The following is a 25,782-nucleotide window of genomic DNA, read 5'->3' as shown; positions in this document are numbered from 1 at the left end:
ATATAATGTCTACAGTTCACACCTTGGACAACATTTGCGTTTGGTAACGCTAGGCAGCTCTCGGTTGCCGTAGAGAGGAGGAGTAGTCACGTGTTTACAGATTGCGATCTTGTAGTTCCTGGAACAGACAAAACCAAACAAATGACAGCTGACCAGGAGACTGGGGTTGCCGTCGCATGACACTTTATTTGACTAGCACAAATGGCATTTTAAAAATGTGAAAAACCATCGGGATGACACATAGTGGAGCGGGAGAAACATAAATGAGGATAAATCCATCTTTACGAACGAGGATATGAGGATTAGCCTAGCTTAGCTAAGAGGAGTTTCATCAACAAACACTGGTTTCGCTTTCCTAACAATTGTGTGGATACAATGTTTATCCTATAAGGCATTCAGGTGGGTGTCTGACTGAAGAATCTTTCCAACAGGGACTATATACGTCGCTTTTTTATATTTTTAAAGGACAGTTTTTATGTTGGCAGCACAGACGGGACTTGACTGGCTGTTCCTGCTGCTTCTTGCTGTTTTTCTGAAAACAGATGATGACCTGTTGTTCTCTGGTGATCGTTGCCTCCACCGGGACGCTAACCAGAGGACTGTGTGTGTCTGTGGTTTGAGCTGATGGGAACAGGCCGCTAAAAATGGAGGCTGTGAGACCTAAGAAGAGCAAACCGAAAACCAGCGGAAAATCTCAGGTGATTACCCCAAACCCAGCATTGTCACCTCTAAAGCCTGTTCTGTGACCATTAGTGGGCCAGTTCCTTAAACTAACTACGAATGACACGTGTTTGCATCCGTCATCCGATGAACACAGTAAAATGCTATTTTTGTTAACTTAGAAGCCAAACTATAATCAGAGAATGAACTGACTAGCCTTGGTCATTTCACAAACATCTTTAAAATCAATTATCATTAGTCATGCAGCTTAGATTAAGTTACCAGTGTTAGATAAGTATTATTGTTTATCCACATTCAGGAAAAGAATGGTTATTTTTGCACATTAAAAAAAAAGTAGTTTTGGAAAACACTCAAGTTTTATTTATAAGGGAACATACACATTTATGTTTTGGTTAAATATTCCCCAACAAGTTTAACATAGATTGCAAGATATTTCTAGCTATTAATAACTTATTTGTTACATTTTTCATTTTTTTTGAAATCATTTGAAGTGGTTGGACTTTTAAGCACATTTTACAATTTTCATGTATAGTTGAAGTCAGGACTTTCCATAAACATAAAGGAAGCCTGTTTATCCACTCCAACTCCAGGTTGGATGTGTGTTTGAGATCATTTTCTTGTTGGTACGCAAGTGTGTCCACATTCAGAAATCTACCTGTTGATTTGAGGTGAATTTAAAGAAAGGTTCATCATGACTCCTCCCATTATATTTAATGTCAAGTAGTTCAATCTTTATCACCTCTCACCATACAGATATTGCCAGGAAACCATTTCTCTTTCTGTGTAGTAAATGTAAATCGAGCTTAAATGTATGGATTTTAGAACAGAGGTTTTATCTTGTTCAGCTTCCTCACAGTCAATAATTATATTAAACTGACTTAACTGCAGACAGAGACAACTGTGTTCCCACTTTATACCTCTGTGGTTCTTGATTCTTTCAATTAATTTAATTTAAATGCAAAGAATAATATGTTTAATAGATAAAACTACAGGGCAACACTTTATTTGACAGGGTGTGCATAAGACTGACATGACACTGTCACTAAGATGAAGGAGTCTTCATGAATGTTTATGTTTATGACCGTTTTCATAAAATGTGATTTGGTAAATAATGACATTTTTGATGCAAAGTTGACAATTTTAATGGACTTTTAATGCAAATTTTACTGCAACTCCGCATTAAAAGTGTCATTATTTATCAAATGACGCCTCATGACAACAGTCGTAACCGTTCATAAGACTCCTTCATCTTCATGACAGGTGTTATGTCAGTCTTATGCACACCTGTCAAAGTGTTGCCAAACACACTGTACATTATACTCACTGATCAATTTTGAACTTGTCTGTCAAATTAGTAGTAGTTTGCATTATGTGACAAATATGCACACAGCTATTGGACAAGAAGAGTTTTTAACAAGGAATTTTTTTTTTTTATGTTCTCAGTTGGGCAAGAAGCAGAAGCAAGCAGATGAGGACAAAAACTGCCCAGCTCCATCCGCTGACTGCGATGGCTTCTCCGAGATCCCTCTCAGTTTGCCTCCCTGTCCAGAAGAGACCAAAGAGGATCAGAAGGATCCTGTCCAGACCGCCAACACAGCAGCAGAGCCATCTGAGAAACAAGAGCCTTCCTCAGCACAGACTCAAAATACATCAGAGTCGACTGAAACTCTACTGTCAGGTCTGAATCTGTCAGCAGAGACGCCACAAGTGACAGAGCAACAGAAAGAGTCAAACCGCGAAGATGAGGGGGTGGAAGCTCAGGTTCCTGAGCTCAAAACTGCACCACAAACCAACAAGTCTGAAAAAGACGTGCAGTTGTGGAATCAACCTTTTGTGACGACTCAGTTTGGCATCTCAAGTGCTCCTGCTCTATACCCGTCTCTTTCAGCACTGGAGGAGGATGCTCTGATGCAGATCTATGAGAAAGCTGTGAAAAACTGCGCGAGGGAACCTGCAGTGTTGGCACTGCCGGAGCAGGAATCCTCTCCCTTGAGTTTGCAGCCTCTGAAGGCTGTAGCTGAGCTTTCCAGGAGCAAACTGTACCCAGAATTACCCAAAACAGCCCCAGAGATGCAGGTAATTTCACAGACCATAAGGTGATATTTATACTTCTTTCAGCTTAACAACCTCTATTTGGTCATAACATTAAATTCTAATTTAAATGCTTCTAACAATTTTACCTTGTATCAACCAGAAGTACCTGTATCAGTGCATTTATATCAGAGTTTTTCAACTCCAGTATGTTAGAGATACTCTCCTGTAACTCTAACTCTGTCTCAGCAGAGGCCTGGTGACAAGCAATTAATTTGATTCACTTTTGGCATGTTTTAAACAAAAAAACTGATGAAATGATTAGTAGCACCTCTAGCTAATCTACAATGTGGCACAGAGGCCTAATTCTTTTTGACGTAAACTGGGAAAGATGAGAGAACGTGTCATTCAAGGGAGGCAGGTTTCTGAGGGAATGGCTACAGTAAATTGCTTATCACCTAAATGTTCCCAATATCTTAAGTCAGAGGAATAGCTTATAGTCTAATTTCTTTTTCTTTCTCTTATTTTTTCATGGTCTTACATTTTTTTCCATGTCGCTACCTTGTGTCATTTATTCAACAGGCTTTTTCACTGGAGCAGCTGAGCGTGTGGGAGCCAGGCGAAGGGCTGCGGACTTGGCTGGAAGGTGTTGAGGTTTGTGCCGCCCAGTTCTGTGCTCTGGCCCATCAGGAGAACCATGAACTGACAGAACTGCTGCAGAACTACTGGCGCTGCCGCCGACAGCTGAACCAGTCACACACGCAGCTGCACACTCAGTCATCTGACTGCAAGAGCACACAGAATCGTCTCTGGAGCTTCAAAGATGAACAGCTCACACTTCAGGTGTTTCATTAGTGTTAGGCCTTTGGGCCAGTGAAGGAAGCCTACAATGTGTTTGTTTTAATGTATTTTATGCATCGATTCCTACAGGGTGTGTGTGCAGACCAGGCTAAGGTTTGTGGATACCATCGTTTCCAGCAGGCAGAGTTTAGTCAGACTGTTCTGGCGGAGCTGCGGCTACTCTTTGAGGCCTGCAGTGAGCTCCTCCACCAGAAGGTGGTGCTGCATGCCTACACTGCTCTGCTGTCACGCCTGCAGATTGAATCCTATTTGTATCGCCTACTAAAAGGTGAGACTTTTAAAAGCTTTCTCGCCACAGAGTAACTCCAGCATGATGCTTCCAGACATAACTTCAGATATCCCGCTAATGTGAACAGGAGACAAAGTAGTTTTCCTATTTTTATTGTATTTTAGAATGCTCTGGAAGCCAAACCCAGCCTTGCTCTCTCCAGCCTCTGAAAGAGGCCATCAGTGTCCTGTTTAGCTTCACACGGAGAGTCCTTGATGACACACAGTTCCAGACAGACATCCATCAGTGGCTGGAAAGGCTGGTAATCATATTTTTGCACCACTTTCTCAAGCTGAATTAATTTGTTTTTGATATTCTTCATGGTTATGTCTGATCACCTGTCTGCCAGGTTGTTGTCCTGCTGCGTATTGGAGGATCGGGGGAGCACCTTTACCTGCTGTGTCATCTTCTCTGCTGTCCTGCTGGAGTGGGAAAGTGGGCAGCTCCGTTCCTTCAAGTAAATCGAAAACACGCTTTTCAGTTTTTAACCTACCAGTGTTTTCATGAATTGTGTTCATGAATTATTTTTATTTGCACCAGATTCAGGTCTCGGGGAACTCTGGAGTGCAACATTTTATGCAAGCATTAGCCATCTTAATGTCGCCTGCCAGGTAAATATACCTACATGTACCGTGCCATCCACATTTAGTAGGAAAATCTAGCATTAAAACTCCAGGCAAATTCAACCTTTGTCATAAATAAATGGTTTTCAGGCTCAGAAATAATTGTTTTTTTAACAAAATCCTTGAGGTCACAGTTATTGACACCCTGACAATTATATTTTGCACAACCATCTTCTCGCAATTCTCCTGTAAGATTTCTTGAGGTTAGTTTAAACATAAAGGGGCCTTTGTAATTTCTCTAAAGTCTTGGGTTCTCTCAGATATTCTCTTCTCTCTAGAGTCACTAAACAGGTTTTCTATAGGATTCAGATTAAAATGCAAATGTTCATAGAAGTGGGATAGTTTCTTTTTGTTTAATGAACCATTTTTGTTTAGGTTTGCTAATTTGTTTCGCATTCTTGTCCTGCTGAAACACTTATTGACAGCCCATTTTCAGCTTTCAGTTGCCAATTGACCAGATTTTTATTTAAATTGTCAGAATTCCTGACACCATGTCATCTAACATGGCTCCCAGGTCCTTTGCAAACAATACAAGCCCACAGCATCACAGCTCCTCCACCATGCTGAACAGCTGATAGACCAAACCTTTAATTAGTCAAATTTATTTGCTGATCACATTTCAGCAGATTGGTGGTATACAAAGTGCTTTACAGAGGTTAGAGATTGACATAAACACAAAGAAGGAGATGGTAAAAAAGATTAATGAATTGAATAATTATAGCGGATGAGGAAGTGAGAAAAACTCAATCATGTAATGAAGACTGGAAATATGGATGAAAAAGAGATTACTGGCTGAAACAGAAAGATCTCTATGTCATGACTTATTTATTACCACAAGGAAATTGGAAGTTATGGAGTTCCTAGAAACTTTTAATCAACCTAAGAAATTCTGAAAATACGAAAAGCTTCAGATAAATGTATTTTTAAAGAATAGCTATCGGTGCCAATAAGTGTGGCAATAATTTTGGTAAAATCAGTTTTTTATTAAAGTGGAATTTTTACCCCTACTTAATAATATTATTCTGTATAAAGTTATTTTACTTCAATAAAATGAGAACTGATTTAAGGCTTTTTAACATGTGTGTGGACAGTGATGAGTGTGTCTAATGATTTCTGTGAAAACACTCATTTTACTCACTTACCGTTTGGTTCTCTGTATTTTTTGCAGGCACCGTGCAGAGTTTCTGGGTCACATGAAGCCTTGTGAGAGTCAGAGCTCAGCAGCTTCAGGACCCGAGTCTGGCAACTGGACCCTCGTTGATGAAGGTGGAGAAGAGGTAACGTTTAATCTTCTCTTAAAATATAAACTTTTAATAAAGAAAAATATCTGCCTTGTACTTGAAAAAAATCTAAAAAGAATATCTGTCTTAATATGCATACGCATTATCATTATATGGGAACGATATTTTTTACACTGATTTAATTTTTAACATGTTATGATATAGTTAAATCTACAGGTTGGTTATACTTGAAGAATAGTTGCATCAGAGGGATTTAGAAATGTAGTTTGTGATTTATTTTTTTTTTTTGTATATTTATTCTGACAAACTGAGTCACATTTAAAGACTCGTTAACTATCTGCCATTTTAATTTAAACCATGATTTCTGCAACACTAAACTCTGCCAGGGAGCAAATGTCATTGTAAGATGTTTAGTTACGTGGGTTTTATTGTATATTTACATACCTATTAGCGTGCTAAAGAAAAGTAAGGATCTTGTACCGTTCTTGTTTCTATGAAAAAATAAACAAGTGTTGGATGAAGCTCCTCCAGACATTTCAAAAATAAATTAGAAATGTTGTCTGTTTAGGATGAAGATCCAGAGAGCAGCTGGCTCCTGCTCTGTGAGGAAGATCTGATCTCCCTGCTGAGCCAGTTCCCCTTCCAGCAGCTCTACTCACACATGCTGGGGATGAGCAAACAGGGTAGGACATTCAGCACGCCTGTCCGTCTCGAGTTTTTACAACACAAATATATAATCACATTTTCACGTCCATGTATCATAGGTACAAATGCCATGTTAATTTTCAATCAATCAATCAAATTTTATTTGTATAGCACATTTCAGCAGCAAGGCATTTCAAAGTGCTTTACATCATTACAAACACAAAAACACAATGCAACATAGAATCAATAATCAAAACACAACATTAAGTCAAGTTCCATCAATAAATTTGTAATTGATTACGTTTCAAATACAATCCTAAACAGGTGGGTTTTTAGTTGAGATTTAAAAGAAGTCAGTGTTTCAGCTGTTTTACAGTTTTCTGGAAGTTTGTTCCAAATTTGTGGTGCATAGATGCTGAAAGCTGCTTCTCCTCGTTTGGTTCTGGTTCTGGGGATGCAGAGCAGACCAGAACCGGAAGACCTGAGAGGTCTGGAAGGTTGATACAACAACAGCAGATCTTTAATGTATTGTGGTGCTATTTTAACCCTGTCCAGGATGAAATGTTTATACAGCATTCTGCTTCAAGGTTTAAAATATGAAATTTAGCTGCACATGCTGTAAATATCTCGACCATCTGTATTCCTGAAGTTAGAGTGGCCTAATCTTAAGACAATATCTAGATGGTTGAATCTTGACAGAGTTGTGTTTTCCAATAGGAAAATGATCCAAACACTCCTCTAACTGATTTCATTTTTATGAATTAATCTAATCTTAAGCTTCTGGTTTAGCAAAGCCTCAACCTAAAACATGTGTGAAGGATGTTGCGTCTTTGCCAATAAAATAACCTATTTTTAATTGGCTCAAACTGTTTTGAAAAGAGGAGGAGTGGTAAAGCAGCTTGTGTTTGGCTACAAAATGCTTTTCCAAAGTACAACTTTTTAAGGCATTTATCCAAATAAGAGAGAGGTGTGGGTATATACAGTTAAAACCCAAAGTTTACATACACTGGATAAAAAGATACATATACCTTTTTTTCTTATTTTGTGAAGCAAATCAGACTAAGCTTTCCTTGTTGTAGTTCAATTGTAATTACCTGAATTATTATTTCTATTTGGTAAAAGGCACAATATTGAGAGAAAGAAAATGTCAGAAGTTTATCTATTAATGTCTTTAAAGCCAGAAGTTTACATACAGAATGATTACTGTCCCTTTAAACAATGAGGGAAAGCCCAGATGATTGTCATACAGTTTAAAAGACAATTACCCTTGTTACTGACCAAATGTATGTAAACACCTCAATTTAAAAAAAGTTACAAGTAAATATCTAAAGAAATTTCTCACAATGTTTTCTGGCATTTAACAAAGCTAATTAATTCTGATAATTTCAACTAATCTAAAACAAGAGAAATCTTGGTTTGATTTAACTTAAGAGAGTGAGAAAAAAGGTGTATGTGTCTCTTTATTCAGTCTATGTAAACTGCTGGGTTCAGCTCTGACAATGAGCCTATTTAATGTTCTCACCTGAACTGTGAGCACCGATTAAGCGACACCTTGCTCTGCCTCCAGGTGTCTACGAGCCTCAGGCCTGCTCCAGTCAGAAGATGATGCGTGTCTTTGCCTTTGCTTCCTCGCTCGTTGAAATTCTCGCCCGTGGCCTCCAGACCTACAACAGAGCTCGCTACAGGCAGCTGGTCAAACGAATAGGGCACATCATCCGGTCAGTGCCGGAGTAGCAAATTCTGCTTGTCTGCTTGATGGTCTCAGAAAAGACAACAACTGAAAAGTTTTACATCCCTTGTGTCCCTCAGAATGACAGTGTGCTACGTCAGTGACCACTGGGCCCAGTATGTGAGTGTGACTGATGCCAGTGGGTCCAGCTCTCACGTTCACTCCTTAACTCTGGAAAAACTGCAGCTGGAATATGATCACCTCTTCCTCAGAGCTGTTTTACATGTTCTCAGAAATAAAAGGTGAGAAAAGCCATTCTTAGGTTTCCGTCCCATCTTGGAAACAATTATTTAGTTTTCATTTCTTGTCTTTCTCCTCTTTCCTCAGGTTGGGCATTTGGTTATTTATGTCTGAGATGCCCTACGGGACGTTGTCCAGCTCTATGCTTTGGAAGGTCCTTTATGTCATGCAGTGTGCAGAGACAGCAGGACTAGAAACTCTCAGCACTGTTGGAGACACACAATCCTGCATTCAGGCTCTCAGAGGTATTTTTATGCACACAGTTCGTTCGATATGTGACCTCTCCACACCCCAATACCTTTAAATAACTGACACTTTGTACTGATTAATTCTTCAGCACAGCCACACTTTGTGCATTTTGCATTTCTTTGGCTGTAGGACTTAAAAAAAGGATGTTATTTGGGTCAATCTGAGTTATCAAGGTAATGTTTTTGTGTGTGCTCCAGACTTGAAGCACCAGGAGAGATTTGAAGGGTGGTTGTGTGAAGTGAACAGTTCTGACGGCATTTCCCTCCTCACTGCACTGGCACACATGGCGACGCCCACTCAGCACTTTGACCCCATGTTCATCACAACCATAACTCTGCTGATTTACCAGGTATGGGAAGGAAATTCATAATTAAATGAAAAACATAAGTTAGTTAAGCAACTAAAAATCCATTCAGAAGGGAAAAAATGTTAGATTTTTCATGTACGGATGTAAATACGTGCAGTTCTTTTCAAAAGTATTTATACTCTTTAAACTTATCCCCATTTGTCAATTTACTATCACATGTCAGTGTATTTTATGAGAATGATAGACCAGCAAAAAGTATTAATGATTATCGCTTCTCATTTAACACCGAACAATAAGAATCTCCTTTAACTTATCTTTTCTTGGTATTCCTCAGGTGTCTTATGTTAGTTTGTCGACCAGAGAAATTTACTCTAAGGTGGGGAGGGAGCTGCTGGCTGCCATAGCAACAGCCCATCCTTATATCATCTCTGTGCTCCTGGAGAGACTGAGAGACACCATCCAGTCTGTGGGAATGGTTAGTCAGTTAAATAATTATGACAGAATTGTTTTAAATGAATAAAAACATAATACATTCTCAGATGTTACATACACTAGGTTCTGTTTTGTGCGTTTCAGATGGCTTTGTACTTGTGCAAAGAGCTTCCCCTGAGTCTGTGGAAGCCGCAGAGAGAAGAGATATCTGTGATTGGAGCCTGGCTGCTCCAGAACCCCCTGTCTGCAGTGGAGAACAGACTGGCTTGTGTCATCCTGGAGGGTCTGAACTGGGGTTACACTCAGGTAGTCACATGTGCACTGAATTGTTTCTAAACTTGTTGGAAGTTTATAAATGTCTACAATGTTTTATTTTAAATTTATTTTACAGGACGGCTCTTTGGCACTGGCTTCCGTCCTCCACAGTGAGGTGGCTCTGCTGGTGGCAGAAGCCTATCAAAAATATCTCACAGACAAACCATACAGTGGCCTCATATCCGAGGGAATCAAACAGGTGACGTGCTGATGTTTTTTGGGGTTTTTTTGCAAACAGCTTTAGCACTGAATTCATTTATTATTTTCAAAAACATCTCCTTTTTTCCACCTGTAGGTGTCTTATCTAGCCAGCGTTCTTCGCCTGGGTGTGTCTCCAGAAGCGTCCTTTAGTCAGTGGGCGTGGCAGCTGTTGTTGAGGCTGAAGCTCCATGGTAACGCCCAGAACCCTAAAGGGGGCTGGACGGTACCTGCCTTGGCTTCTAACCCACCTCCAGAGCTTACCCATGCTCCCAGCATGCACTCTGTTCTCAGGGCTGTAAAAGCTGGCCTCCCTATTGGTTGCTACTTGTCCCTCGCTATGACGACAGTGGGACACAGGTTTGTTCCCACTCGTAGAAGGTGTGAGATTTACTTTTAGGAGTTGAATTAGATGTCATTTGTGTATTTTATTGCTCCAGTTTGGAAAACTTCTGCACCGATGGAGTTGAATTGCTAAAAAATCTGATTCAGTCCCGCTACCTGAGAGCTGCTGTGCATCTGTTGGATAACATCCTGCCCCCCACCTACCCTCTGAGCTTTTACCTCCTGAACAACTCTCAGTAAGTCAGGAAGATCTTTGACGCACCATGTGGAGACTACAGCTGCATCTTCCCTCAAACTAACATGTTTTCCTGGAACTGTCGTCTTCTGCCAGCTTTGTCAGCTGCATCCAGCTTTTCTTGCAGTACGACAGCGTGTGTCCTCAAGGTGTGACGCAGCAGGTCACACACCGTGTGGCGCCGCTGCTCACAGGAACCAACTACGGGGACAACGTCCGTCTGCTGAACAGCGTCATTCAGGTACATCATTATGGCTTTTATAATGAGAACACAACAGATCCGAAGTTGTCAGGAAATGAAAAAGTGAGATCTAAAAGGTAAATTCAAACTATTTAAAGTGAAATCTTTAGTTTTTAGTTTATTGATACATTTGAACTTTTTTCTTTTTCAAACTGAGAACTGAGTATAAACAGAGTGAATTATTGGCACTGTTTATGGATAGATGGTAGCAATGTCTTATGCCAGCACTAAATGAAAGAACGTTGAGATTGAAAAAGATTTTAGGTTTCATGGTCTTATTTTCCCCACAGGTTTTTTTGAAAACCTGTAATGAGGGTGTTGGATACATCAGAAGAAAACCAGAAGATCTTTTATCTCTAAAATCTGAAAACTTTTGTTTTTTCTGTCAGAGTCATGTGACGGAGAGCTCCCGGCCCGGTCGTGTCGGTGCCGCTGCCGTTTTGGAGTTTTGGGTGGGAATCCTGACCCAGCAGAATCTGTGGTATCGTGACAAAACGGTTCTGTTCCTCATGGATCAGATCTGCTGTGCTGCCTTTATTCACCACCAGGAGGAATGTGTGCAGAAGCTCCTGTACCAGCAGCATAAGGTATCTGCAGTGTTTACAAAATGGAGGGAATCTTGTGAGGCCAATAGTTGGCCAATGCAGCTCTGTAAACTGCCTTCGCCGCGGTGGTGGTGAGGGATCCTAAATAACTGCACCGTAGATCTCTCAATATTCTTTGTTTACATAGAATGCTTTAGGTTACCATGGAGATCGGGGTCTGCTCTCCTCTCTGGTTGGCTGGATTGCTGGAAATGCCACGCCATCCTTCATCGAGGGCCAGTCCCTGAGCGGTGAGGTACGGATTCCCAAAGCTACAATCCACACAGGTGGTGTAAGTGGTGTTTGTCCCGGTTCTGACTGCGCTGCTGTTCGCCACAGGTTTGGTTTGCTTGGCTCGTCCTGAACACAGAGGCCATGTTTGAGGAAGAATCTCAGCTAAGACGCTGCATTGAGAATGAGCTGCTGTCCGAGCCCAGCATCTCACCGGATCAGGCCTTAAAGGTAGATGCAGAGTGAAATGTTATTTTTTTTAAATTAACTTTCTGTGTTGATGTAGACATTAGCTGTACAGAATATGATTCAGATATGTTTAAAATGTTGGTCCATACCAGAAAACCCCAATCATTTTAAATGAACTATGCCATTTTTTAAAGGTGAACCTGGTCAAATATCCAGTCTGAATAATGCTAATGATGAACAGAAAGATTTTTAGTTTCTCAACAGCTTGCTAATTGAGATTCAGCCAAGTATTAGTTGAACTGCATGTATGTATTTGAGCCCATATCTATGACTAGTTATGGGCTCAATTCATTTGTGTGCCCAATTAATTTTTATAAAAGTACCAGGAGTATTGTGAAAGTTTGTCTCCTCAGAAACAAAATATTAACTTATTGGAAATAAATACTTTGCTAGTAATTTAACTTTATAAAGCTGTGGTACGTGACCAGACCGTTTCTGTGTCTGAGCCAGAAGGCGCAGCAGAAGCTGAAGTTGCCTGTAGCCCCGTCTCTGCAGCGGCTTCAATTGTACCGCTGGGCCTCCCAGGCCTTGGCCACGCCACCGGACCACCCCCTCCTTCCCCTCATCTGGCAGAAGTTCCTGCAGCTCTATCTCAGACAGCCTGGACCAGAGTACGGGTAAGATGAATTTTCTAATTTAAAAAAGATGTGCAATAAGAAAAAAAATGAGAAAAACAAACGCTTCTGTTTCCTGGTTTCCCACCAGGCTGGCTGCCGGGGGATGCATCGGTAGGAGGTTCTTCCAGACTTCTTCTCAGGCTGCTTTGCTAAAAGATCTGAGGCAGAGGTTACAAGAGGTGTCAGATTTCCACCACACAGCCAGCCAGGCGCTCAGGGTGCCCCCACCACACACCCCCTCATCAGAGAGCCAGGAGGACGAAAGCCCCCTGAATCCCCAGCCGCTCTACCTCACCTCTCCCCAGCTCCACTCAGAACTGGTCCGGTAAGTTCCTGACAGCGAATTTAGCTGCTGTCGTTTTAAAGCTGCTGTTCTCTGGTGAATCTGCTGATGGTTTTCCTGCAGGTTGTTTGGCGTCTTCGCTCTGTGGCTGGATGACGAGACACTGCAGAAGCAGGAGGTTTACCTTCCCTGTCTGTCACCAGAGTACGAGCCTCACAGACTGGCTCAGGTCATGCAGCGGCAGCAGGTCAGTGACTTTCTTATTAACCTGTAATGGGTCATTATTTTTCAGCTGAACTGGGTGTTTTTTCTGTAGGAGCTGTGGCTGGAGTACGTGGACCAGGAGCGTCTGCAGTACGATGAGCAGGAGGTTTTGTCTCTGTGGGAGAAGGTGCAGAGTGAGCCGACCTTCCTGCAGACCCAGAACCCGGGCTTCGCTGACTACACTGGCCTGAGCAATGGTATCAATCTGAGCCCATCAAAATTATAAACGATCTGCATCAGTAGGCATGTAGTGATAACAGTATGGTGGACAAATATTTATGTCTTAGAATTTTAAAACACACTGCAAAACACAAAATCTTACCAAGTGTTTCTGGTCTATTTTCTAGTGCAAATATCTTGGTAAACTTGGAATAAAAATAACTTTTCAGCTAGAAAATGAAGGTTGTTTTAAGTCAATAATTCTTTTACGTTGATGAAAAAGTACTAGCTATAAGTGAAATAATCTGCCAGCTGAACTTTTTCATCTGTATTAATGAATTATTGACTTAAAACAAGGTCAGATTATTTGATGAAAAGTTACTTGTAAGTTAGTATATTTGAAATAAGACAAAACTAAGATATTTGCGCTGGAAATATCCATGTTGTGTTGTATCCATGTATGATCCGTTCGTAAATTAATCCAAATAATCCTTTTTTTCCCCCATCTATCCATCCATTCATCCATTTGTCAGATGTAAACTATGAACATGTGAATAAGCATGTAATAAAACATTCTTAGAGTATTTCTGTGTATCTGTGGATTCAGCCCGAGAGCGCATCATGTCCAACCTGGAGAAGCACCCGATTCCACTTCCAGCTCCTGATCTCCAGCAGCTCCAGGCTCCCGTGGCCGAGGTTTCCCCCTCCTGCCTCACTGACTCGAAAGCTGCTGCCAGACTTTTACAGCAGGACCTCGGCGTTCTACAGGACCAGGCCAGGTACATGTCAAAAACAGTCAAGCATATTGTTGCATTTACTTGCAATTTGTTTTAAAAAAAATCCCCCAAAAATTTCTTTTTGTTTTAAAAATATTTCAAATTGCTTTTAGGATTGCGGTTGCACGTGAAGCACAGCAGGTGGCAATGGAGCAGGAGCTTTTGGAGAACCTCCCTTTGCTCTTCAAGAACCGACCAGAGCAAGTTAGCATGGCCCTGGAGTGCAAAGGGAAGGGAGGCCAGCCGTGTCAGGGCGCAGCAAACATTACCGTCACGGTACGACCCGTTGCTGCGTGAGAAAAATCACGTTAGAGGATCGTTTTGTAAAATGACCCTCTGAAGTGTGTGTATCTGCGTAGTGTGAGCGAGTCCAGAGACAGGAGGCGGTCCACAACCAGATAACATCTCTGCGTAGAGACGTCAAGAAGCTGCAGACTGATGCTATGGCTCCTCCACCTCAGAGCCTCGCCCAAGCTGCAGTTCACACCGAGAACTTCATCACGTCAGTAGAAATACACCCTCCTACTTCACACAATATCAACAATACTATAAGGGCAGTTGAATGCAAAGGAAGAGCTTCATTAGTTTAAAACACGTGTTCTAACTTCTTCACTCAGAGCTCTGGTGAATATTTATAAAGCTCAGAAATCTCCGGTGGTGCAGCAAGTCGGTGTGTCCGCCTTTTACCAGGTGGTCTCCTTTGTGTGTGAGGACACCCTGCGACACCCACCGACACGCCAGTATCTCTCCTCGTGTGTGGAGATACTCGGACAGGTGGGAACTGGACACTCACACACACACGCCTTCACCCAAACCAGCAAGTCTATTCAAGTACAGGTCATCCTTACACAGAGAGTTTGTTAACCTAAGTGGGTTATTTGTTAAGGTTTCGATTGTTAGCATGCTATTTGGAGAATACAAGGACTGAACTGAGAATTATTCTGTTCACTTTTTTTCTTTCAGTAGTTTCTCATGAGTTTAAATTGATAGTTGTGGTTCTGCTGTCCAGGTTTTCATCCAGGGCAATCCAAAAGAGTGCGGTCGTGTCCTGAAGACCATCCTGGAGCACCGGCTCCTTTGTCCCCTCCTTTCCCCTTTCTTCACTCCGAACGCAGCTCCGGATCACTTTGTCTTCCTCTACCAAGATGTGGTGACATCCCTTCACCTCGACACTGCTGACATCATTTTCATGCTGCTCACTAAGGTTTGCTCTCCCTTGAAAAATAAAACATGACAAATCCGCTACAGACATGCATATAACCCTGCACCTTGTCTGTTTTCTCCTGCAGTTCGATCTCTCCCAGTGGCTGAATGAGGCTCATCCCGTGTTTTCGGAGAGAACACGATTGCTGGAGCTGGTCCACGGAGCTCTGTGTGTCTGCGGCCGAGACCCCGAGTCAGAACTCCTCATGCCTTTTCACCTCTTCGCCAAACACTGGACCTTGCTTTTACGCCACCATTTTCCTGACCATTACAGCGACTGCCTACGTCTGCTAATGACCAGTAAGTTTAGATTAAACACCGATAAATGCTTGGTTTAGTTTAGTTATATGTAGCTATTTTTTTATATTTGTCCCCCTGTAGATTAAATCTTTGCTACATGTATAAAGCATAGTGCAGTTGTTCACATAAAGACATAGTTAATGTTTCCAGTAGGTAATTTGTTAGTTTTTCCAGGGCTTTGCAAAAGCATAAATATTTCTTTTAGTTTTTAGACTTAAAGCCGCAAACTTTATTGTATTTTATTGGAGTTTATTTATTATAAACAGGTACACCGTTTTGATTAATTTGTAATAAGTGGAAGCAAATGAATACAAAGTCTTTTTTAAAAAACCTTTTAAAGTGCATGTCTCTGTATGTACATTAGAATAAAAGCGAGCCTGAAAATGCATGAAAATGTCAGTTTATGTCAGACTACCTGTATCCATTTCTTGTTTGTAATGTTTGACATTACCAAGCCATTACTCTTCCTGCAGCCCAGACAGAAAACCGCATTTATCCCCCTGAAATTGTGCCTCCTACTCATATTTTTACCAGCAGAAGATTATACTGATAAATAAACAAGATGGAGGCTGAATCATTCTAAGGAGTCAGACTCTAATCTTCAATAATTTGGAGAAAATCATGAAGATGAATAGAATGTATCCTTCGTATTGATGTTTGATGTGTCGTTTCTTTATTTAAATCATTTTATGATCTCATCAGGTTCTGCAGACCAGCTGCTGAGTCCAGAGTGCTGGAAAGTGACCCTGCGAGTGCTGGGCTGCTTGCCTCCAACCCGCAGCTCTAAGAACAGACCTGAACCGTCGTTCAGCTCCACAGTCGGCGCCACAGCTTCCCCTTACCGATCTCCCATAAGTCTCTCTCCTCAGCAGGTAATCCCTGTTGGTGGTTTTGTATTTTAACTTAACCTTTTTTTTTATTGTTGAAAACTATTTTGTAGATGACTGAATGCATTTGGAATAATCCACAATTTTAATTATCTGATTGCCATCAGGTGGAGGAGACTGTGAACTGGCTGAGTGACTACTTCCTGCGGAGTCGCCTCAGTAAGGCCGACCTCCGCAGCTTTGGCCTGTACTCCGCCTGGGTTCCCTACATCAGTGATGTCGTTACCTTCTGGGAACATCTGACTGGTTGCCTTATCAACACACAGGTCAGCAGCTGCACCAGAGAGCCAGTAGGCAGCAACAAAGTAACGAAAGGTAAAAATACAAACGACTGCAAGTCAGAGAGGAGAAAGCTGGGAGTGATTGACCTTTTAGTTCCGTGCAGATCCTTTTGTTTGCTGTCATTATGAAAGAAAATGTGTCATTCCTCCCACAGCTCTGCAGGATTTGCACAGTAAGCTGGTGAGCTTGTTTACGCCGTGGATCTTTCCTCTGGACACTAATGATGCAGGGTAAGTGTGTTACAGCCTCTGATCTTCTCTGACTGTACGAAGATCAGAGTTTTGTGTGAACCAGAACAGACTCTAGAAATGGCAAAACATTAATATTTTACAACCCTATTGTTGTTTCTTTACTGTTTTATCTAGTTAGGAATCTGTTGTTTTAGAAATATTTTATATATAAAACATTCAGTGGGGGTATGAGGTAAGTAGATCTCCTGGTTCTAAGCTTTTACATATCATCACATATTAAAATATCTCTTTTCCCTCTTTTTATTTGAGGCCGCTCTCTTCAGGTCTCAAAGAAAAAAGTGTTTATTTTAAAAGTTTCTGAGAATGCAATAAAACATGCGAGAAAGGAAACCTCTTTTCAGCAAACAGAAATTTGCAGCAAGATTTACTGATTCCTCCTAAACGGATTCAAGAACCTATAAAGAAATAGAACCTGGACAAACAAAATGAACTACACACGATACCACAAATGACCAAAATGTACAAAATTAAAGCTGAAAAGTCAATTTAAAGGCTATAATGAGAAAATCCCGAGATAAACATGATTGTGTTCCAGTAATGGGAAGTGCTACCCCTGGCTGGAGACGGACGCAGTCGCAGCAGGATGTCTGGTCGGTCTGTACGTCCAGCTCACCGACACACTTCATCACAAATTCAGAGGTAAGTTTTTCACTACTGGGAGAACAAATCCCAAACGTCTTTCTTCTCCCTAATCTGACCCCATGTGTTTTTTTTTTTGCTCGTTAATTTTTCAGATCGCCTGCTGCCTGGACAGAGAGGGGCTCTGTGGCTGTGTTTGATGCAGTACTGTGAGAGCTGCACCTCCCCCCGCACGCCTGAGTACCTGCTGTACCTGTACCACACACACCTCCGCAGCCTGCCCTGGAGGCACCTGCATCCTGACACTCAGCTCATGGAGCATTTATTCAATGTGAGACACAGTCTGACCCCGGATTGTTAATCTGACACTTGGAGCCAGCTTCTAATATCAGCAGGAGATCCTAAAATGGACCAACTCTGCTCTGCTGCTAAACAATAGAAAGGCAATTATCTAGTAAAATACGCAGGTTTCTATAATCCAGACACAACTGTAGCAGTTTAATAATTGGAAAATAAATCACATTATCTGCCAGTTTCAATAGTTATATAAAGTATTTACTTTATAAACATTTAACTTAAGCCATTTTTTACAATAGCTCAAATAGATTGTTCATGTTCTTTCTTACCTGAGGTTTCTCAAATCATTATTGTATTTAGTGTTTTCTCTTCCCTTTAAAATAAACCAAGACACAAAAGTATATTGAGGTGGAGGTTCTTAAAAAGATATGTAAATACTTAATGTAAATGCCTTTATATTCAACATCTAATCTAACTTTAAATTTATTCAAAATACTTTATTCTAAACTTTACACCAGTTTTAGTCTCTTCAGACCAAAGCTCACATTTCCAGGTAATGTGGCACCAGAGATTAGCAAGCTGCATCTTTCTGTTTGTGACAGTAGGACAGAAACGTTTTTCTTTCCTGTCATTGTTAACTCAAAACTGCAAATAGATGACATATAATTAATGATTTGGAGACTCGATCCCAAGATCTCACTCTTTATTATTATAGATTGCTAAAGTAAAACCGCTAAGCTTATTTTAAAGTGATTTTGTTAATAGAAACAACTTTAGATTTCTTCCCCCCTTTTTGCAGATGTTTTACTCATTATTGTAACAATTTGTCAGTGTCTCTGTGTAAATAGACGCCACTAAAACTCCACTTCCTACATGTTTCTTGATGTGTTTTGACAGAGCAGACAGACTTTCATTGAACTTTATGCCTTCAGGTGGAGAGAGGAAGTCCCAAGAGCTGCTTCCTGTTCATGGGTGAGCTGATGTGTGAAGTGAACTGGGTCAGTGTTTTAAGCGACCACTTAGAAGCGCCTCCCAGCTCTACATCATATCCGGCTCTGTCATCCGTGGCTACGCAGAAAGATTCGCACACCATGTTGGTCTATCTGTTATACATGTTGGTGTTTCTGGCCAAAGAGGAGCAGCTCCTCACTAAACAGGTGAGTCCAGATGTCGAAGACATCAAGATGGTGTCACTGTTTACTGAGTTCATGTTTCCCTCCAGGACTCCCCTCTGCTCAGCCTGCTGGTTCAGTCCACATCTCTGCCTTGGTACCAACTGGACCTGTCTTCATACCAGGGCATTCTGGGATATGTAGGCACCCACTATCCTCCATCTTTGCTGCTCAGTGGTGATTCTGCCCCCCAGCTGCTCCTGAAGTTACTTCGTGGTGCTGCGGGGCTCCATCCACATCCCAGTGAAGCTCCACACCAGGTCTGACAAAATAAGGCTTTTTATTTCCTAATAAACAAAATAAGAATTAAAATTTTTTTTTTTATTTTCCAATTTTGGAAAAGTATAGTAAAGATTAAAGCAGTCATTAAAAATAATTCCCTTTCTGTGTTCAAATACATTAAAATCTTAATTTAATTTAATTTAATTTTTCAAAGAAATGGGGTAATAATCTGATTACACAGTGCAGTTCAAGAAAGCCCTGTTAATCTGATTCATTTTGGTCTTAATCCTTCAACAAACAAACGTAGTGTGTTGATAGAAGTTTGATAATCGTGCAAAAGTTGTTGGGTGTATTGCACCAAAGTTCAGTGTCACTATCTTGATACTCAGAGATAATCTGTAACAGAAATGCATTCAGCTGTGACAGATTATTTTTTTTATCTTGAACAAGCTAACAAGCATCACTGTCATTCATGACATGATTTACACATTAAAATAATATTATTTTTATGTTACATTTTGAGGAAATTAGAATATTTATAGATATATTATCCATTCTCGAGGAGGGAAGAAATATAAGGACTCAACAAAACCAGGAAAAGGAAAAGGCTTTAGCGCTACAAGTATAAAAAGTCATTAATATTTTATCATTGCATGGCTCTTGACCCAGACTGGCACATCTTCTGTTTCAACTGGAGTCTTGCATCACCCACACTAAATTTAGACTTTAACAATCCAGATTTCTTTGCCAGCCCTGATTTACACACATGAAAGAAACACATCTTATAACTGCAACAGCAAATCCTTGTTCCTAACTATTTTTGGAGACCAGCTGATGCAACGCTCCGATTCTTTGTCTTGTAGCATGCTGCTAATAACAGGTAGAATCAGCAAAAAAAGAACAAAACATCTTTAAAGAAATGCATTCATAAAACAACTAACTTACTGTGAATGTAGAAAATGTTTTATGTTTTGCATCTTATTTCACCTTTTAATAAAAAAGAAAGAGACATAAATAAATAAATCTGTTTCTGTGAAAACATATTTTGTCACTGTGAATAATTTGAGCTGAAACCAGAGAAAATCTGACCTTCTGTTTGTACTGTCAGGAGGAAACCCTGAAGGCCGGAGGCTACGTCTCCTGGTCTGTGAAGTCACTGGTGACCCTGGAGCAAGGAGGTGGGATCAACCTCGGCAGCTTGGAGGCTCAGCTAGAGACGCTTTTGGAAAGCGTTGTAACGTTCAACCCACCAGGTTTCCTGTCCACCTGTCCTCAACAGTCTCTTAGTGACATCATCTATCACCTCTATGATTCTCATTGTCTTGGGTTCATCTTTTCTCTCGTTCTTCCCTCTGTAGACGTGGGCTTGGAGCAGAGGCACATGGCGTTCTGTGGTCTTTTCAGCGACGCCTTGACTTTGCTCAACGGAGTCGGGGTCTCGACAGGCGAGGCGCTGGCTGCTCACGTCATTACCTGGCTGGACAGGAAGGGGAGGGGCTGTCCCATCCTGCCTTTACTCACAGCCTGCTCCCGGTGTCTGGCATCGGTGCGACACATGACGCGCATCATGGAGGCCTGCATCACAGCGTACTTCAACAATGGTGAGCAAGAGTTGGTTTACCTATTGTTCATTTATTCAGTTCTGCTTTAACTTTTGCACATTTTTGCACATTGTAAGCACAAAGTTCAATTAAGATTTTTTCTGTGATTATTTTCTGTGTTTGCGACACGAACAGAGCCATAATTGTGAAATTGAGGAAATAGGAAAAAACTTGTTGGAGAAGGTGCTCTGGTCAGATGAGAACAAAGTGTCTACATGGAAAATGCTAACCCTGCACCCTGGCCCTGAACACATCGTCCCCACATTGAATTGAAGGATTTGTTTCAAACAGACAGAAAGGTTATATACAGAATAATTATGGGAGAAAACATGTTCAGAGCTGCAACATGTGAAACTGGGACAGAGCTTCACGTACCAGTCAGGGAAAAGCCCTAAATATGCAGCCAGAGCTACATTGGGATGGTTTGGCTTAAAGCATAGTCATGTGTCGTAATGGCCCAGTCAAAGTCCAGACTTTAATCCAACTGAGGATTTGCGCCAACACTTGAACATCGCCCGTTCACAGAAACTTTGTTAAATTTTTATTTTATTTTTACTTTATTTTATAAGAATGGGCAAAAACCTGAAATTTTACTTAGGAAAGCTGGTAAATATCTACATAAAAGACAATGAAAATGCCACATTTCCAGATTTTCATTTGGAAAGAAATCATTAAAAAATAATCCACCTTCCAGTTCAGAATTATGTGGATATTGGTGTTAAAATTCCTTTTGCTGGCAGTTAAAACACGTCAAATAAACCTTATTTTCTTTCGAGTCATCCTAATTTCTGAACTTTCTGTTTGTCGTGTTGGTTGAAGCTGAGGAAGAGCCTGTTGGCTGGGGCCCTGTGCTGGCATCACTGCAGGTGCCTGAGCTCACAATGGACGACTTCCTCTCCGAGAGCCAATCAGGAGGCAGCTTCCTGACTCTCTACGCCTTCATCTTGCAACGCCTCAATAGCGAATACACAGCAGCCAATCAGAGGAGGATCCTGGCTCTCATTAGCACATGGACCACGCAGATCTTCCCCAGGTTTGACCCTAGGTTTGACCCTGTTAAGTTCTCTGCATCCTGTAGTCTGTTAGAGACATTCATCTCGAGGTTCTTGTCTGTCTCCAGCGGTCCAGGCGATGAAGCTAAGCTGTTCCTTTGGTGGCACAAAGCCCTGAACCTGTCAGTGGAGCAGCTGCAGCCACAGGCAGGAAACACTGAGGGGTTAGGGGTCATCATGGGGCTGGTGCGGCTGCAGACCAGGCTGCTTCAGCTGGGAGAGGAAAGGCTGAACTCTGGGCTGCTGGGAGCCATAGGCCTTGGGAAGAAGTCTCCAGTTTCTAATAAGTGAGCTTCCATCTATTTATTAATGGATAAAAACCCCTTAGAGTCTGTACTGGTTAGAAGGGTTTCTATAAAGTCGATAAATAGTAGTAAATGTAGTCATCTTAGGCCTTTAAAGGGGTTATTGAATACTAGATCTTCAATTATAATTAGAGAAACCTTAAATTTGTATATTATTTTTAAGCAAATTAGATGTATAGATACATAATACAGATAAACCAAAGTAAATTCACAAAGTCATATTTAACTGGCTTTGATAATCGAGTGAGTTTCAATCTTAAATATGATGGCACATCAGGGCCATTGTAGATAGAAAGAAAAGTAAATTTCTGCCAAAAAATTTTGAAAAGTGAAAAATTAGCTTGAAAATTTTTGACATTTCAAACTGAAAAAATCCCACTTTTTTTCTCTAACATTTTTTAGATTAATCTCAAAATGTGAGTTTTTTTGGCATAAATTTATTTTTAAATAGCTTAAATAACTCAATTTAAGCCATTTTTACTTCATTCTTGTGGGTAGTAGTCTTAAAGAGCCTTAAATTTTGCTTCCAGAAAGATGCAGAAATCCTGATGTGACACCGTCGATAAGTGATTAATCTCTGTTTAGATTCAGGGTGGTGGTCCGCAGCCTGGCAGCGTTCCTGTCCATCCAGGTGCCGTCAGAGACCGAGCTGAGACTCCAACCCACCACAGATTTACAGCTTTCTCCAAAAGCACAACAGGTATGCACAATAAATGCTTTTTTATGCCACTCTACAATAGTTTCTTAAACATAATTTGGACTTCCTGTTTTGTCCCCCGGGTGGATGCAGATGTTGGGGATGTTGGAGATCATGTCCAGCAATAAGCAGTACGCTGAGCTACAGGAGGCTTTAAATAAGGCAATCCAGTTCATCCGATACCCAGGGCATTGTGTCAAAGATGGACCCCGCCTCCTGGCCCTGCTGGTTAACCTTCTGTACTCGGACCTCAGATATCTGCACATCATCCGTTAGCCTTGGTTTTTTCTTTTTTTTTTTACTCTGGCAAGCAGCCTAAATGTGAAAGACTTCAGCCTCCTGCAGTTGAAAGCGGGAGAGTAAACATCTGTGGAAATGAGAAGATGATGGAGCACAAAGTTTTCAAGAAGTGACGCTGATCCTGTTGTTCTGCCAGTTTGGGCTGTGCATGATAGAAACTGCATCATGACTCTTGACAGAAATCAAAATATTTAATTTTGTGCCAATCTCTGGCTTTTTTAGCACTTTACTTCTGTGTCTCTTGTGTTCATGCCTCGGCAGTTTGCTTTCAGCAACATGTGTTTTTATGACTTGGAGAGGATGTGGCGCATATTTATTGATGAATAAGAGTTTCAGCGCTGCGGTGTAGGTGTGAGTTTTACACCAGCACGTGAAATCTCAGCAGAGAAAAAGATGAAGGGTCCAGAGATCACTGGAAGCATTGATCTAATAGGTTGGTAGTTTAGTAATGTGTTCTTAAAATATGTCGGGGAACCTTTGAGGGAAGCTGGATAGTTTTTATCTTTAGCTCTTAGTCAGTCTGAAACTTCTCAACTCTTTGTACTGTACGCATCCAAATGCTTCATTCTTTTTTCAGTATTATTCAGCCAAAAGTGCTCTATTTGCATTTGCCAAAGAGTAGTTATTGTTTTTCCTTTGCTCATTTTGCCCAAGTCCTGTTTTCATCCATCTGTGTTCTGAAAGCACACCAAGCACCACCTCCAATGTGCCCAACCACTTGGCTTCCTTATAAAGTAGTGTACGCGCAATGTTATACAGATGGCTAATGCTGCAGGTATTTCTCATGGAGAGAGAAAGAGAGAGAGGGGGAAACTGTCTGAGCTTTCATGCAATCTAGCATTTACAGACCTGAAGATTTTCAAAATGAAGCGAACATTCAGACTGTTTTTAACTTTTAATCACTCTCCTCCGCTCGTTTCTCCTGCTGCTCTGTGTCATCTCAAGAACAGCCGAGCTGCACTTCAGCGGCCTGGAGCTCGTTTTATCGCCGATGTCGGTGTTATATGGGGACTGTTAATGTCGAAAGCTTTTCTCTCTTCTTTTTTTTTTTTCCTTGTAATGAGTCGCTGATCGAGAAATGCTCTGCTGGAAGGCTACACAGGGTGGGGGGAGCTACAGAGCCAAGCTGCACAAAGGAGGCAAGACAAGTAAATAAAGTTGACTGAATGTATCACCGCTGTGTTTCGATGTGCAACCTGCTGTTTCGAGATCATACCTGTCTTATTATGGTAGGAAACTTCTGAGACTGACTAAACATTTTAGTAAAACTAACATGGAAAAACATCTGAGGGAGTAAGTAAGGTTAAACCCATAAAATAACAGGGATTTGATACTTTATAAGGTTCCACTGATCAAACATCAAAATTATGTTTTAATTTAGCAGAAATAAGTTGGTGATGAAATTTGTGGTATGAAGATTCAGAAAAAAAGTTTAAATGATAAAACACACGAATAACCAACAGTGAAGTGACTAAGCATCTTATTTTAACGTTTCTAAAAACATTCAAAAGTTTAACATTAAATCAGATCCTGATTTGACAGAAAACTGGACATCAGTTCATATTGTAAAAGTTTAATCAAAACACTGTTCCTCAATGATAAGAACAAATGAGTCTTAATATTGTATCAATGCCATAAGCTAATAACTTCAATCATGATCTATCAAATGAACGTTTGTGGTTTGAAAATTTAAAACCTAAATTTCTTACCAGACATATTAACTAAATCAACAGAACGGCTCCAAACACACATTTTCCTATAGCAAGAGTTTTATTGTCAAGGTCTGGGAAATCTCAAGATTTCCTGTAAAGCAGGAAATGTGGGGGTTTCTTTGGGTAGAAGTGGCTCAGATAACCCGAAGAAGACTTGTTCATCTCTGAGTCTGATGTTGAAACTTTGTTGTGATTTTTTTATCTGCATTCTACTGGAGATCCTCATCCCTCGCCAAGCTGAGGGTGTTCTTTGTTACCAGACAATATGTAAACATGTAGAGCAGAGTTCTGCTTGTGGTGTTTTCCGTATCTGCCTGGGCCGCCAATAAATGTGGAGGGTGCTGCTTGTATGCTAACATTTTTTTCTTTACTTCCTCCTCACCCTCGTTGCTCTTTTCACAGCTCACAGTTTGTGCACCGGTGTTTTAATAAGTCCTAAAATCTTAATTTTCTGCTCCCAACCTTTCTGGTGTTTATAAAGCCATTACAGCTTCGTTCGCTGACAAGCATCAATGTGACTGGATTTCACATGCTGTCATATGTTCCTGAGGTACAGTGCAATTTTAAAAAGGGAGCTTTCACACAGAAAAATCAGGGGGGCGGTCTCTAAATGGAGCTTTGTGCTTTTGTGTGCATGCTTCCATCCAGCCACCTCATTTGACACCAACATGTGTGTCAGAGAGAAACCTCTGCTCAGCCACCAGCGGTCTCTATGGTTACAGAATGGCTGAAGTGACGGGGGAGAGGAAGAGGAGGAGATGCTTACAGACACTCATTGCTGCCTCTTCTTGCGTCTCAAAAATAGCTTCAGAGCGTCTCTCGCCGTTTAGTCTGCCGTCTGCTCTGCCGTCTCACAGCTCTGCTGGTGAAGGACTCTGAAGAAGTTTGGGTCCAAGAGAAACCTTGCTCTGAAGTATTAGCCTCACAGGATGTGTCGCACATACTGTGTACATATGCACGTTCCCATTGCTGCGATTCCTGGCAGACACATGCCTGTCTGGCATGTTCCTCCATCAGTGTGCAGACCCGGAGTTGGGTCAGGAGTAGCTGCTCCCAGGATGTTTCAGTGCACACTCAGCATCAGCGCCGCATGGGAATGAACTCACGTCAGTCGCTGG

The 25,782-nt window shown here is 41.2% G+C and overlaps 1 protein-coding gene across 4 annotated transcripts; it reads left to right on the top strand.

The window, feature by feature from the left end:
- The first annotated feature begins 83 nt into the window (after nt 1-83).
- Nucleotides 84-25,020, top strand: epg5 (ectopic P-granules autophagy protein 5 homolog (C. elegans)). Of its 4 annotated transcripts, none has more exons than XM_032578411.1 (46): nt 85-399; nt 543-698; nt 2,125-2,757; nt 3,295-3,555; nt 3,643-3,841; nt 3,967-4,103; nt 4,191-4,298; nt 4,382-4,452; nt 5,633-5,741; nt 6,274-6,388; nt 7,918-8,068; nt 8,160-8,321; nt 8,407-8,564; nt 8,766-8,917; nt 9,210-9,350; nt 9,452-9,613; nt 9,699-9,821; nt 9,918-10,180; nt 10,261-10,401; nt 10,497-10,641; nt 11,031-11,228; nt 11,374-11,481; nt 11,565-11,687; nt 12,156-12,322; nt 12,411-12,647; nt 12,729-12,852; nt 12,922-13,066; nt 13,636-13,807; nt 13,918-14,080; nt 14,164-14,306; nt 14,422-14,578; nt 14,814-15,008; nt 15,094-15,307; nt 16,010-16,179; nt 16,302-16,509; nt 16,631-16,706; nt 17,263-17,366; nt 17,462-17,637; nt 18,536-18,760; nt 18,826-19,035; nt 20,106-20,250; nt 20,356-20,598; nt 21,418-21,631; nt 21,719-21,937; nt 22,541-22,655; nt 22,746-22,928. In XM_032578411.1, exons 2-46 carry the CDS (start codon nt 645-647, stop codon nt 22,926-22,928), a joined length of 7,719 nt encoding a protein of 2,572 aa, XP_032434302.1. In that variant the 5' UTR covers nt 85-399; nt 543-644. The 4 variants fall into 4 exon arrangements, with proteins under 4 accessions (XP_032434305.1, XP_032434302.1, XP_032434303.1 ...); XM_032578412.1 differs by having other exon boundaries at nt 491-698; XM_032578413.1 differs by lacking the exon at nt 85-399 and having other exon boundaries at nt 645-698; nt 22,746-25,020.
- Nucleotides 25,021-25,782: the final 762 nt, after the last annotated feature.

Source organism: Xiphophorus hellerii, chromosome 12 (assembly GCF_003331165.1).
Source record: "Xiphophorus hellerii strain 12219 chromosome 12, Xiphophorus_hellerii-4.1, whole genome shotgun sequence".
Classification (NCBI taxonomy): Eukaryota; Metazoa; Chordata; class Actinopteri; order Cyprinodontiformes; family Poeciliidae; genus Xiphophorus; species Xiphophorus hellerii.
Note: the sequence above shows the minus strand (reverse complement) of the source record. Positions and strands in the feature narration are given on the sequence as shown.